Source organism: Ursus arctos, unplaced genomic scaffold (genome assembly GCF_023065955.2).
Source record: "Ursus arctos isolate Adak ecotype North America unplaced genomic scaffold, UrsArc2.0 scaffold_25, whole genome shotgun sequence".
Taxonomy (NCBI): Eukaryota; Metazoa; Chordata; class Mammalia; order Carnivora; family Ursidae; genus Ursus; species Ursus arctos.
In genome coordinates this window covers 23,918,850-23,932,826 of record NW_026622930.1, presented here as the reverse complement: position 1 = coordinate 23,932,826, position 13,977 = coordinate 23,918,850, and the positions used below count along the sequence as shown (strand labels likewise).

Sequence of the window (13,977 nt, the reverse complement as noted above, 5' to 3'; positions counted from 1 at the left end):
TTCTAGATTTTTGTATTAATAGAATCATATTTATATATTCTTTTGTGTTTTCTTTATTTGAGCACATTTCTAAGGTTCATCCCTATAGTTGGAGGTATCAGCCATTCGTCCGTCTTTACTGCTGAGTAGTATTCCGTCACCCAAACATACTACAGTTTGCTTCTCTGTTCACAATGGTGGCATTTGGACTGTTTCTAGTTTAGGGCTATCATGAATACAGCAGCTGTGACTATTCGAGTGCAAGCATGCACGTGCTTTCACTTCACTTAGGTGAATGAAATTGCTGCCAGAAAAACTGCCGAATTGTTTTCTCCAATGGCTGTGCACTTTGCATTCCCACATCTTTGCCAACACTTGGTATTGTAATTCTTTTTTAATTTAGCCATTCTAGTGGGTGGGTGAGTGGTGGAATCTTATTATAGTTTTAGTTTGCATTCCCCCAGTGACCAGAGAGGTTAGACATTTTTCCATGTGCTTTTTTGGGCATTAGTGTATCTCTTTTTCAAAAGTCTGTTCAAATCTTTTGGGACGCCTGGCTGGCAGAATCGGTAGAGCACCCAACTCTTAATCCAGGGGCTGTGAATTCAAGCCCCGTGTTGGGTGTAGAGATTACTTAAAGAAATAAAATCTTTAGGGGCACCTGGGTGGCTCAGTCAGTTTAGCATCTGACTCTTGGTTTCGGCTCAGGTCGCAGTCTCAGGGTCCTGGGATCAAGTTCCACATCAGCTCTCTGCTGAGACCAGAGTCAGCTTGTCTCTCTCCCTCCCCCTCTGCTGCAAGCCTATGCATGTGCACTCTCTCAAATAGATCATCTTTTTAAAAATAAAAAAAAAAATTAGAGATTTTATTTATTTGAGAGAGTGAGCATGAGTGGGGGTGGGGGCGGACACGTAGGGGCAGAGGGAAAGGGACCAGACTCCCCACTGAGCGGGAGCCCGATGAGATGTACAGCGGGGCTCAGTTGCTGGACCCTGAGATCATGACCTGAGCCTAAGGCAGGCACTTAACTGAGCCACCCAGGCGCCCCCACACCCCCAAAAATAAAATCTTAAAAAAGTGTTCAAATCTTTTGCCTATTTTTTGGTGCATAGTCTGGCCTTGAGTTTTGAGTGTTCTTTCTATACTCTGGATAGAAAGCCTTTGTTAGATATGTATTGTGGATGTTTTGTCCTGGTCTGGAGTTTGCATTTTCCTGAGTCTTCAAGTTTTCGTTTTGATGAAGTACAGTTTATCAATATTTTTGAGCCGTGCTTTTTGTCTTCTAAGAAATTGTGGCCTAATCCAAGGGAACAGATATAAAACTTTACTTTTATATTTTCTTGGGTCCTATAGTTTTTATGTTCAGCTCTATGGTTTTGACTTAATTATGGTGTATGATGTAAGGGTTGAGGGTCATCTCCCCTAGGTATTCAGTGGTTCCAGCACCATTACTGACTATACTTACCCTGTTGAAGTGACTTGGCACTTTTGCCAAAAATCAACTAACCATATATGTGTGGGTCTATTTCTGGACTTTGTATTTTTCTTCTGTATGTTAACATAGTGTTAGTTTCAGGGGTCCAATATAGTGATCCAGCAATTGTATACGTTTCTCAGAAATACGGAATGCCTCATGAATGTGTGTGTCATCCTTGCAGGGGCGTGCTTCTCTGTATCGCTCCAATTCTAGGGTATGTGCTGCTGGAGCAAGCACTATTTCTGGACTTTCTATTATGTCTTATTTGTTCTCTCTGACCATTCTAATGCCAAATGCAGTCTTGGTTACGACAGCTCTGTAGGAAGCTTTGAAATCTGGTAGTACCACTTCTTTTTCAAAATTGTTTTGGCTAGTCTAGGCCCTTTGTATATCCATATACATTTTACCAACTTGCCAATGTCTACCAAAAAAGCACACTAGCGATCTTTTTCAATGCTTGCAACCCTTCACTGGTTTTCCCCAATGTGTAAGATCACCGCTCACCCCAACAGCCCAGCGCAGCAAGCCTCTGGTCCCTCCTCGTCAGCCGGCCTTGTCATCCCCCCCTTTGCTCCCAGAGCATCGGCCGCACTCTCCACGCTCTCGTTTGGATCCTCCATGCCTTAGAAAAGTTTTCTCTGTCACCTCTAAACCACATACTGGATACACGTTTTTATCACGCTCTTTACTTTTCCTTCGCAGCACTTACCAGTTTGCAAAATGATATACGTGTCCATATGCTTATTTGTTTACTATTTGTTTGCTGCTGGTATTGGTCATGCTCAGGGCAGTGCCTGGCATGGAACGAGCACTCAGTGTTTATTGGTTGAATGAATAAAGGCAGAGATAGCTTTCTGAATAGTTTATTTGCGCAAAACAATATATTTGCATGGGATGATTCTTAAGTCATCTCAAGGAGTTCCCCTTCGGTTCTTAACATGGGCTCTCAAACAGATACATCTAACCCAACCCGTCAATTACAGCTTCACAGTCATCCAACAAGGTTAAAAAAAAAATCATCTGGCAAAAAAGGGAGACGGAGGTAAGGGGGAAAGAGAAGAGTGCCATTTTCACACATTACTAGAATTTAAAATTTTTTATTTACATTTCCCCCTCTCGCTTTCTCAGATTATATAAGCATCACAGCAATAGAGAGGGATTATCACAGCACCTCTTGCAAAGTCCAGTTTACAGGCAAATTGGTCAATGGAAAAATAAACGCCAACAAAATAAGATCTCAGCTCCCCATAAACCATTGCTCTTTCCCCCTTCTCTTAATGTTTGCTACCTTTACACAGAGAGGGATCATCAAGACTGTGTGGGCGCGCTGGCTGACCGGAAAGAACCATCTAGGAGGCTTATCATCATTCCAACCACTGGTTTAACGTCACTGAGGTAACATGACATAATGTTAAGGGTGAAGACAAGTTACCACTCCACCCCAGTCAGGAATACGTCCCACATCCCCTTAGAAGGCCTGCGCCGAGCCACTGAGCTTCGAGCTTCACACAAGAAACCTGAGAACTGTGGGGAAATAGACTCTGAACGGACTCTAGGTTCCTGGTGCAGAGAGGATCCACTTATCCATGGAGAAGGCAACAAGCAAGGACACTGAGCACATCAGGGTACTGTTCTCGTCTTTCCCTTGCATTCAACTTCCCCACAATGTCTCTGAAGAAACAGAGCTTTGGGTATTGCTTCATCAAAAACGCAGAACCGCCCTAGAAGAACCATTGCATTCTTTACGGTCAGTTTATTAGAACTCATCACACCACAAAGAGTCACAGTTCAAGGCCATCTATCACACGTAAGATGTAGTAAACCAGATCTTGCCCATGCCCCCCCCCAGCCACTCCCTAGGGCGGACAGGGAATATCTCCAGACTCAAGAGAAGACTAGAATAATAAACAGCTTCAGTAAGTCCGCAGGCTAACTCCTTTGGGCGTCCCCCCCAAACAATCTATAGCAAAAGGTGCTTGGAAAACAGAAGTCACTGGAAATGACAGAAGGGGCACCCTTCTCCATACAATTAAAACAAAAGGATCATTGGCTCATCCTAGCATTTCTCCTGTATGATAAGGCAGGAAGCCAGCCTTCTAATGAGGCTATCCGGGCACATGGTAATTGGGTAGGAGCCTGAACACTACATTTCCTGTGGATAAAGCTGAGGAGAGAATCAGATATGCTTTTCTGCACATGGAAGGTATTCTGATTAACTGGCTTAATGGATGAAGATGCCTGCCGGCCAGGCACTGACCTTCCACGTTAAGCAGGTAGCAGCAGATCTGTAGTTCTGGGGCTGCCTTTAAGCCCATAGCTGCTCAGCAGCCAAGAATCCTCACTTGATTTTCCTAACTCCCCCTTCACGACCCGTCTGGGCTGTGCCGAGTTTACCTGTGTGAAAACGCTCAACGGTTCTGATCTTCATGAAGACAGACGTTCAGAAGGAAAGGCCCCTACGCTCTTCCCCCTTGGCTGACCGCACGGGTTACGACCAGGAGAGATGAAAGGCCATCCTAGCTTACCTCGAACACCAGGAAAGGAGAGACACCCTGGGACTCAGGTCACAGCAGTTCTTTATACGAGAGAACCGAGAGCCAGTACAGTTGTATCTACAAATTCTTACAGAATAAGAATTACCCCAACTCTTTGTCTTCACTGCTGCTTCCCAATCCAGGACAACTAGCGGCCAGAGAGCCTCACCAGTTTGCAAAGGGAGCAGGGTTGGGGGGAGAAACAGGGAGGTAGTGGTAGACAGCATCGCTTTTTCCCCTTCCCTGAGAAGCCAGGAAATCTCTCCATGTGAGCCATTCTTCCTCCTGGTTTTCACTCACAGAAATAGAGCAAAGCATATTAAACAACTACAAAATTCAGCCAGATTGGACTAGTCATAACAAACTGAGACACAGGCTCCCTCAAGCAGAGAAGAAAGAAGTCCCCTGACTCCTCCTGAAATGGAAGGCCAGGGTCCCAGGACAGGGTATCTGACCTAGTGATCCTCCGAATACCGTACCGCCACGTAGGTTTTCTCTGGAGCTGAAATTCCAAAACTCAAGAATGGGAAGGTTCAGAAAGAAAAGGCCAAATGCAGGATGGAGGGGATTATAGAGACAAATCATTGGCACAATATTCCATTCCTGGGCTTCTGAAAGGGCGTTAAGCAAACACAGCCCTTAGCCATCATATAGAGTATTTCTGCTCACCTTCCGTGACGGATTCAGGAAGAAGCGTGTCCGGACCATCTGAAGTCCTCGCCCTGTCACGAAAGTTTACGAAAGTTTAAGATAGTAACTGCAGGACTAGGATGCCAAGTTCTTCAAAAAAGCAAGCAGTACTTTGTGGTTCTGGAGACTAGGGTGATTTTTAAAGGGAAGACATTTTCCAGAGTAAAGCAGAAAGTTAAAGTGCTCCAAGGACCCTGCCCCTGAACGCACTCTTTCACTCTTTACTGGCTGTACAGTGTGCGCCATATTCTAGGGTAAAACTTTTAAAAATAAAGGTGGGAGGAGAGTCTGCCACTGCCTCTTGACCCATTCTTTGTGATTCTGAGGTCTCCTAGTTAAAAATTTCCTGGTTTCTGATGTGATCTGCAGAAAAAGGTCTTACAAGCCTAAAATGGATAAAGGCAATGCTAAATAGTAAGAGGGATGAGAGAAAGTGGTAAGGATTAGTCACATCTCTATTGACAGACTCCGATGATCAGCTCTGGTAGTAACCGTTAGCCGACACCTGTGTGCATCCCCCATCAGATTCGTTAATCAGGCTGCGTTCAACCATGCACGGAACAATGCTTAGGTCTCCTCATTCCCAGTGACTGTATTTATATACGTCCCCCAGTGCTTGGTTAAACAAGGAGCCCTGCGATACAACTGGACTCTAGATTTATATTACAGTTTCCAAGAAGAGACAACCAGCATGTAAAACATTTTGTCTTCTCGAAAGCAGAGGTCCTGGGTGGATCACAGTTTTGTCTCTTCAAAATAAACTTGTAACTTAACTACATTTATTCTGACATAACTTTGCACTAGCAAAGTGAGATATATATATCATGTATTGAAATGCCCATACTGACATTTTAAATTGCAGTGACTTCATGCAAACCAAAGTAAAAAGAGTAGCAAGTTAAGTTCATTGCTTGAAGTTTGTCACTTTTGCAAACCCTACACCCTTTGATAAGTGACTGCAGCGCAAAAGCTGTCTGGTGTTCTAGTGGGGTTCTACAATGAGGAACGAGATGTAAAGGTGAGCAATGTTTATTCTACAGGACTAGTGACTTAGTTACCGCAATGTCTTTTTTTTTAACTTCAGTTTGTCCAGGCTAACTGCAGTCCCTGCATTTCTACTTGGTTCTTATATTCGCCTTTTTCTATTCTTTAAAAAAGTAAAACAAAACCTTGGAATATTTCAAAGGCTGAAGGCTCTCGGATGCTGTGAGTGACCAAAGGGAACTTAAGACATGAAAACGAAACCTCGACAATCCTGTTGCTCCCATCCTCCACCACCTGCGTCTGCACAAACACCAAGCGGATGACAAGGAGCCCAGGAGAATTTCTACCAATACAAGGAGTGATTTCAAAAATACAGACGTGCAAAGCTACTTTCACACAGTGTTTTTCCATTCTGTTCCTGATCCTTCCCCCATATTACTCGATGGCTACTATAAGACTATAAAAGACAAGCTGGTTTTGGGTTTAAGTCAAAAGTTCTCTTCACTTAAGCTTTGGTCAACAGAAAAAAAGGAAGAGCTTTAACGTGGTGGTTTTCAGATTTGTTCTTTGGTCAAGCAGTATAAAAGCTCTCTGGAACTAGTGCCCTTACCTGGTATGAAGAGCGTCAAACTAGAGGATCCCAGTTCAGTAAAGAGATATGTGTTCAGAATTTCTTAGGGGGGAAAAGAAAAAAAAAAGACAAAGAGAGACCCTAAACCCCAGATGCCAGATTAGAATTGTCTTAGGACACTAAGAGTAAAGGAGAACGAGCGCTCAGAAAAGAAATATTTAAATGGGTCAGCTTCTAAAAAGAGTAAGTTAATAACTTTAATCCTTAAACAGGAACATGACAACTGACTTCTGAGCAGAGGATTTACCAACATTTTCCTTTATCAGTTTAAATCCTAATCTGGACCCAGCCCCAGGCAGAGGCGGTCGCAATTCTGAGAAGCAGAGAACAGTAAGAACCGAGCACAGACGTTCTGCCAGCTCTGTCCCCGAGGCCCGGCCCCGCACCCCTGCAGGATAGCTGCACACACACAACACAGTGAGGCGGGGGTCAGCCTCACCACACCGGTCTGGCCAGGGTAGGATGAGGGTGCTTTCCGCGCAACAGAAGTGTTCTGTTTAGAGCTCAGGAAGAACCCAGAAACTGGACATACCCCTCAGACAGTGACCATCAATATCTGATGGTGAAAGAAGAAATCACCTGGTGACCAGAACAAGACCAAACCTTGGGAAGCTCCTCGCCAGGGGCAGTTACACGACGAGGGGCAGTTTTTAGCAATGTTAGTTTCATGGTTTTCCTTAAACAGCTGAACATCAGACGAAAGGGAGGACACTTTGGTTGAATACTTGACTGGTTTAGTAAGGATTCCAAGGTTGGCGGCCTCTGAGACCTGGATTGGAAGTAAGTGGAAGGCACTTGCTCCCTGGGGAGGAGGGCTGGGTGAGTCTGGAGGCTGCAGGGCCAGGGCCAGCGGGAGCTTTGGATGGGCCAAGTCTGCAGGCGGTGGGGAGAGGGTAACGGCCTGTGTGGTTAGCCAGGGCCAGGCTACGGTCAGCGTGATTTCATAAGAAGAAGAGTTATAAAATAAAACATTTTTAATGGACAAAACAGTAGAGTGGGTCACCTCTTTTCTTTAAAGGTGAAATGTAGCAAAGGAAGAATGTGAAGCAGTTTTTGACTATTTACAAAATGCCATTTAGAACGAGGTGGCCACCGTCAGTAGTTGAGGAAATGTCTTTCACGTGAGATGGCCACAGAAGTCTGGTTCCTGGAACTGGCTCAGAAAGGCCACACACTGTCCTGGGTGAGGGAGAGTTCCTCCAAGGGAGCACCAAAAAGGCTCAGTCTTCTGTTTCTTCATAGGTAGTCTCGTCAAAGGGCCTGTCCAGTAGAGGCACCAACCGATGACGGGAATACTTCAGTTGCAATAGGTCCCCAACTTCATCTATCTCCTTTAAAGCCTAAAATACATAAGAGCAGAGCTTAGTCGGAGCCAGCAGGATGCAGGCATGCCTGGTGCTTTATGTTTCTAAAAACATTCATGGCAAGGGCGCCTGGGTGGCACAGCGGTTAAGCGTCTGCCTTCGGCTCAGGGCGTGATCTCAGCATTGTGGGATCGAGCCCTACAACAGGCTCCTCCACTGTGAGCCTGCTTCTTCCTCTCCCACTCCCCCTGCTTGTGTTCCCTCTCTCGCTGGCTGTCTCTATCTCTGTCAAATAAATAAATAAAATCTTAAAAAAAAACAAAACATTCATGGCAAGATTATCCACTAGCGGGACCGTTTGTGTTTAGTGCATTAACTGATCAGACGATAGGACGGCTGTGGAAAGAGCTGCTCTTTGAGCGAGAACATCAGGCCGGTCATGAATAATGAGTTGTGGAGAGCAGTTACGCAGGAGAAGGGGTGCAGTTCATCGAAGTATGCCGTGCCTAGGAGAAAAACGAATATGCGTCCTGAACTGGCCAGGCTGGCTACACTGTCACTTGTCCTTTCATACTTCAGTCCGTGCTGTTTCTATTTTACTACAAGAAAACCGACGGCAAGTCTCGTTGAGATGCCTCCTAGCACAAGATGAAGACAGCCCCAAAGCGGACTGCGGCTCAGACTCAGTGAGACAGTAGGGAAGCCGTTAGGGGACTCTGGGTAAGTGACACACGGGGTGGAGGTGAGGCAGCAAGAATGCACAGAGCCAGGACTCAAACTCAGGCATGAGTCTGAACTTTAAAACCCTAACCTTGAGAGATCTCCTCTTCCCGTCAACAACTATCTCAGTATACATTTCTTTTTCTTACAAAACTTGCTCTTTTGTTTTTAAAAAAAATTCAAGCACTAAGAAAAGTTATGAAATGAAAAGTCTCTTCCTGATTGCTTCACCCGTAAGCTCACAGAGTTAACCTTTAAAAACAGCGGCACAGAGAGTCAGAACAAGAAGGGGATATGTGTTCACGATTTCTCAGGAAAAATCTAATAGAAGGACGTGGATACTCGAAGCCCCAGATACTCCTCAGAGAAATCCAAAGAAGACTGCAAAAATATTGCAATCCTAGGTTCCAGGGCTTTTTAATAAGAGCACCTCACTCAGGCCACACACTGCAGTTTCCGTGGCAGCTTTCCAGCCCTATTATTCACTCCCCCAGCACCTGTGGATGGTACCCAGTGGATCCATGATGAATCTGGGGGGGAAGAGCCTTAGCTCTGGAGACAGGGCTCCCTCCACGACACCACCTCATTAGGTAACGGTGAGGCGGGCAGTAGCTGCTGGAGTGTGACTCTCCAAATTCCCATCACGTCATACCCGTCTGTCCTCTCTTACGGTCGTACTTTTGTATGAAAATGTACACCTCCCACTTCTACTTCATAACGGGAGTCAGCCAGCTGAATGTTAGTAAAAGACACATTTACCTGTTCTTTTAACTTTTATTTTATCTTTTAAAAAGATGTTATTTGAGAGAGAGAGAGAGAATGAGTGAAGAGGGAGAAGCAGACTCCCTGCCAAGCAGGAAGCCCAATGTGGGGCTCGATCCCAGACCCAGAGATCATGACTTGAGCCGAAGGCAGACACTTAATCAACTGAGCCACCCAAGCACCCCGAAATTTAACTTAAAAATCAGTGTTTGTTTGTTCTCTAATAAATAAAATTAAAAAAAAATCTTAAAAAAGAAAAATGAAAAGAAAAGAAGAGTGATATCTCTGAGAAGAGGTTTAACTGAAAGCTCCATATGGAAACAACTGAAGATTGAATTTCAGCTGGGAGAACCCATTAAGCATTTATCCCCCTGACCTCTGATATAGGATTTATTAATTTAAAACAACACATGACTTAATAAGAACACAAAGTAAAAGACATTTATGAACTCTGACTTTAGAATTTTTTTTATCTATGTAAAAAAGAAAATGAATAGACAGAAAAAACCCACAGTAGCCCAAAGGGATCTAGATTTCATGATTTCCTCTGATCCCATACCAAATATTTCAAATAAATAGGTTTTTTGTTTTTTTTTTTAACATAAAACTGTAACTAGAAATTGCTGGTTTGCCATTATGTGGGTCACCTGGTTTGAGCAGGAATAAGGGACTGTTAACAATTATCACCATCTGTTAGCAAATAATCTACACTCAGCCACTGGATCACAGGGTAAGGTGGTTCATAGGGGGGAAAACATGTAAATCATAGAGCTGAGTTTGGTCCTTGAGTAAGAATACTCTAGGACAGCTGTGCCCCAGGGCTGATCGATAACCTTGCTTTTCTCATATTTAAAAATAACAGTTTTATTGTGATACAATTCACATGCCATAAAAGTCACCTTTTTAAAGTGTACAATTCAGTGCTTAGTATAGTCACAGAGGTGTGTGATTTTCATCAGCATTTAAAGTACTACCACCTTAAAAAAAGAAACCCCATATTCACATCCTCATCCTTGTGTTCCCCAGGCCCTGACAACCATCAGTCTATTTTCTTACCCTATGGATTTATTTGCCTATTCTGGACATTTCATAATGTGGTCTTTCGTGCCTGGCTTCTTTCACTTAGCATAATGCTTTCAAGGTTCATCCACGTTGTAGGGCTCCAACTTCATTTTTTGCATGTGGTTATCCAGTTGTCCAGTACCATTTGTTGAAGAGACTATTCTTTCCCTAGTAACTAGTCTGGGCTCTCTTGTAGAAAATCAACTGGCCATAGATGCTTGAGTGTATTTATGGACTCTCAGTTCTCTTCAACCATTGGTCTACATGTCTATCCTTATGCTAGGACCCCACTGCCTTAATTACTGTAGCTTTGTAGTAAGTTTCACATCTGGGAAGTTTGACTCCTCTGACTTAGATTTTCTCTCTCCGTACTGTTTTGGCTATCTGCGGCCCCTTAACAGTTCCATATACACTACTTTTTAAAAGGCAAGTCAAGCTTTTAAACATCTAAAAAGAAGAGAATGGTAGAAAAGCTGGTATCAGTGGGTTAAAAAAAAAAAAACAATCCATGCAGAAATTGCCAGTAAGATTTCTGAGAAATGGGAAAACGACTGAAAAAAATCTGAAAGGCACAATCAAAACAAAGAAAAAGAAAGATACAGTATCAAAAATAAACTGAATCCGGGGCGCCTGGGTGGCACAGGGGTTAAGCGTCTGCCTTCGGCTCAGGGCGTGATCCCGGCGTTACGGGATCGAGCCCCACATCAGGCTCCTCTGCTATGAGCCTGCTTCTTCCTCTCCCACTCCCCCTGCTTGTGTTCCCTCTCTCGCTGGATGTCTCTATCTCTGTCAAATAAATAAATAAAATCTTTTAAAAAATAAATAAATAAATAAACTGAATCCAATTTTCCTGTGTCAGAATGTGAATAAGAATATACTTGTGGGGGCACCTGGCTGGCTCAGCAGGAAGAGCACGAAACTCTTAATCTCAGGGCTGTGAGTTTGAGCCCCACCTTGGATGTAGATTACTTAAATAAAAAAAATAAACTTAAAAAAAAAAAAAAGACAACTAACAACTTTGGGGCGCCTGGGTGGCACAGCGGTTAAGCGTCTGCCTTCGGCTCAGGGCATGATCCCGGCGATCTGGGATCGAGCCCCACATCAGGCTCTTCTGCTATGAGCCTGCTTCTTCCTCTCTCACTCCCCCTGCTTGTGTTCCCTCTCTCGCTGGCTGTCTCTATCTCTGTCAAATAAATAAATAAAATCTTTAAAAAACAAAAAAAAAAAAAAAAAAAAAAGAATATACTTGTGGAACTTTTGTTATACAGAAATAAGGAAGAAAAATCAGTCTTCAGCTACAGGAAATAAAAATGTCAATTAAATTGCTACAATGAACTCTTAAAAACATGTACTCATAATATTAAGATTAGTAGCTCTCCAATGAATTAATGGTTACTTCTAGCAACTGCAGCTGACCCATGAACAACGAGGGTTTGAACTGTGTGGGTCCACTTATATGCGGATTTTTTTTGATAAATATGGTACTACAAATGTCTTTTCCTTATGATCTTCTTAATAACATTTTCTTTTTTCTAGCTTATTTTATTGTAAGACTACAGTATAGAATACATATATCATTTACAAAATATGTGTTAAGTGCCTGTTTCTGTTATCAGTAAGGCTTCCAGATGACTAGTACTTAAGTTTTGGGGGAGGCAAAAGTTACATGTAGATTTTTTTTTTTTTTTAAGATTTTATTTATTTATTCGACAGGATAGAGACAGCCAGCGAGAGAGGGAACACAAGCAGGGGGAGTGGGAGAGGAAGAAGCAGGCTCATAGTGGAGGAGCCTGATGTGGGGCTCGATCCCATAACACCGGGATCACGCCCTGAGCCGAAGGCAGACGCTTAACCGCTGTGCCACCCAGGCGCCCCAGATGTAGATTTTTTTTACTTAGGGATGCGGGGCATGTTAGCTTCCCTAAACCACAGCTCCCCCATGTTGTTCAAGGTCAACTGTAATTCTATGCAAATATCACATTCTAGAGTTCTATGAACTCCCAGAAAGCAATACTTATTTAAAGTCTGAAGTCTTGGGCATGAAATAATAGCATGTTAAGAGAATATCACAAGATAAGAATAAATTCAGAGACCATAATTAAATTCGGCAATTATGAGCCCTTACTACGTGCCTGGCACTGTGGTAGGTCCTGGAGATATAGAATGACCAAAAGAGACTTAGTCTCTGCCCTCAAGATTTATCCAGTGGAGAAGATTGCCAATAAATAATTCCAGGTGGAAAGGATTTACTAAGGGGGAATCTCAAGATTCCAAGGCAACGGCAAGCAAGAGGACTGGGGAACACCCTTGACCAAGTTTCCTTTTAAGTGGAGATGTGAAGAATCAGTAGGGAGTCAGCCAGGCAAGGGAGAGAGAGGGCTCAAGACAGAAAATTCTACAGAGACAGAACATACAAGAAGGCTTGCAGTAGAAACAGCTAGAGTACAAAGAGAGACAGTTGTAGAGGCCATAATAAGGGAGAGCGTGGAATAAGATAAAGCCATTAATTCCCCCAGAACCTTGAGCGCACAGGGTCTAGTGGGCAATGCTAATGGTTTTGCATTTTTTTTGGGTAAATAGCAATGTTTTAAGCAGCATCGCATATTCCCTACTCTATTTTACCAGTTAATACCTCAGGTGCTCAAAGAACTTCAGAATCAACAGATGGTCAAGGTCATCTGCTATTCAGGCCTCCTGAGTATAGGTATGTTTCTATTAAGGTGAGAATGTCTACTTACAGTATCAAGTATTTCTTTGGTATGAGCTGCTGACAGGCAAAACCTGGCTCTGGACTCAATAATTGGAGTAGCAGGAAATCCCACCACAACCACGCCGATATTCCGCTTCAGCATCTCCCGTCCAAAGGCGCTGCAAGGGGAAAACAGAAGAATTATAAACCACCGTACCAAGGTCTTGTGGTCCTGAATGATTTAAACACTTAGGTGATATAGACATTGGAGACTTCTATTAGGAATTTCTTCTAACTTCTTTTCAAGTCCAAATTGCCAGATTTAGGGGCACCTGGGTGGCTCAGTCAGTTAGGCAGCTGACTCTTGGCTCAGGTCACAATCTCGGGGTCCTGGGATTGAGCCCTGCATTGCAGCATTGCATCGGGCTTTGCTCTCGGTGGGGAGTCTGCTTGTCTCCCTCCCCCTCTGCCCCACTGCTGGCACTCACATTCTCTCTCAAATGGATAAATAAATCTTTAAAAAAAAAAAAAAAAAAAATTGCCAGGGGCGCCTGGGTGGCTCAATCTGTTGGGTGTCTGCCTTCTGTTCAGGTCATGATCCCAGAGTCCTGGCATCAAGTCCCGCATTGGGCTCCTTGTGCAACAGGGAGCTCCTTCTCCCTCTGCCTGCCACTCCCCCTTTTTGTGCTCTCTCTGAAAATAAATAAATAAAAATCTTAAAAAAAGAAAAGATTAGGGATGCAGAGGATCTGCTGTAACGTGGACATCTTTCTGCTGGCAGAATGGCCGACCAGCATTAGCCCTCTAGACCAGGCGCTTCTTTTTCTTTCTAAGTTTATTTATTTCAGTGATCTCTACAACCACCCGGGATCAAGAGTCACACGCTCCTCCGACTGAGCCGGTCAGGTGTCCCAAAGACCAGGTATTTCTTTGATTCACTTGGGTGTTAAGTGCCTTTGGAATTTAGGGTTTCCTTTGGTTTTGTGAGGCAAACTCATCCCAAGGCTTCACCTGACTGTCCAGACTACACAAACCTTTAACTCCCCACCCCAAGCCAAACTGGTGGCACGTGACCTTACACAACATAGTATCCTAAGTAACAAAAGTCTAACTTCCATGTAAATTTTATTTGCTAATTATGTTGC

At 43.7% G+C, this 13,977-nt stretch overlaps 1 protein-coding gene and 1 pseudogene across 1 annotated transcript in view; both read right to left on the bottom strand.

The window, feature by feature from the left end:
* Positions 1-1,594: 1,594 nt before the first annotated feature.
* Positions 1,595-1,693, bottom strand: LOC113270428 (U6 spliceosomal RNA; annotated as a pseudogene).
* A 610-nt stretch (positions 1,694-2,303) lies between these two features.
* Positions 2,304-13,977, bottom strand: part of SPTLC2 (serine palmitoyltransferase long chain base subunit 2) — a 97,376-nt gene continuing 85,702 nt past the window's right edge. Inside the window, exons 11-12 of the mRNA XM_026519413.4 lie at positions 12,882-13,011; positions 2,304-7,635 (exon numbers count right to left, since the gene is read on the bottom strand). Of these exons, the coding sequence (XP_026375198.1) occupies positions 7,516-7,635; positions 12,882-13,011 (250 nt within the window). The 3' untranslated portion in view covers positions 2,304-7,515. The remainder of the gene's footprint in view (positions 7,636-12,881; positions 13,012-13,977) is intronic.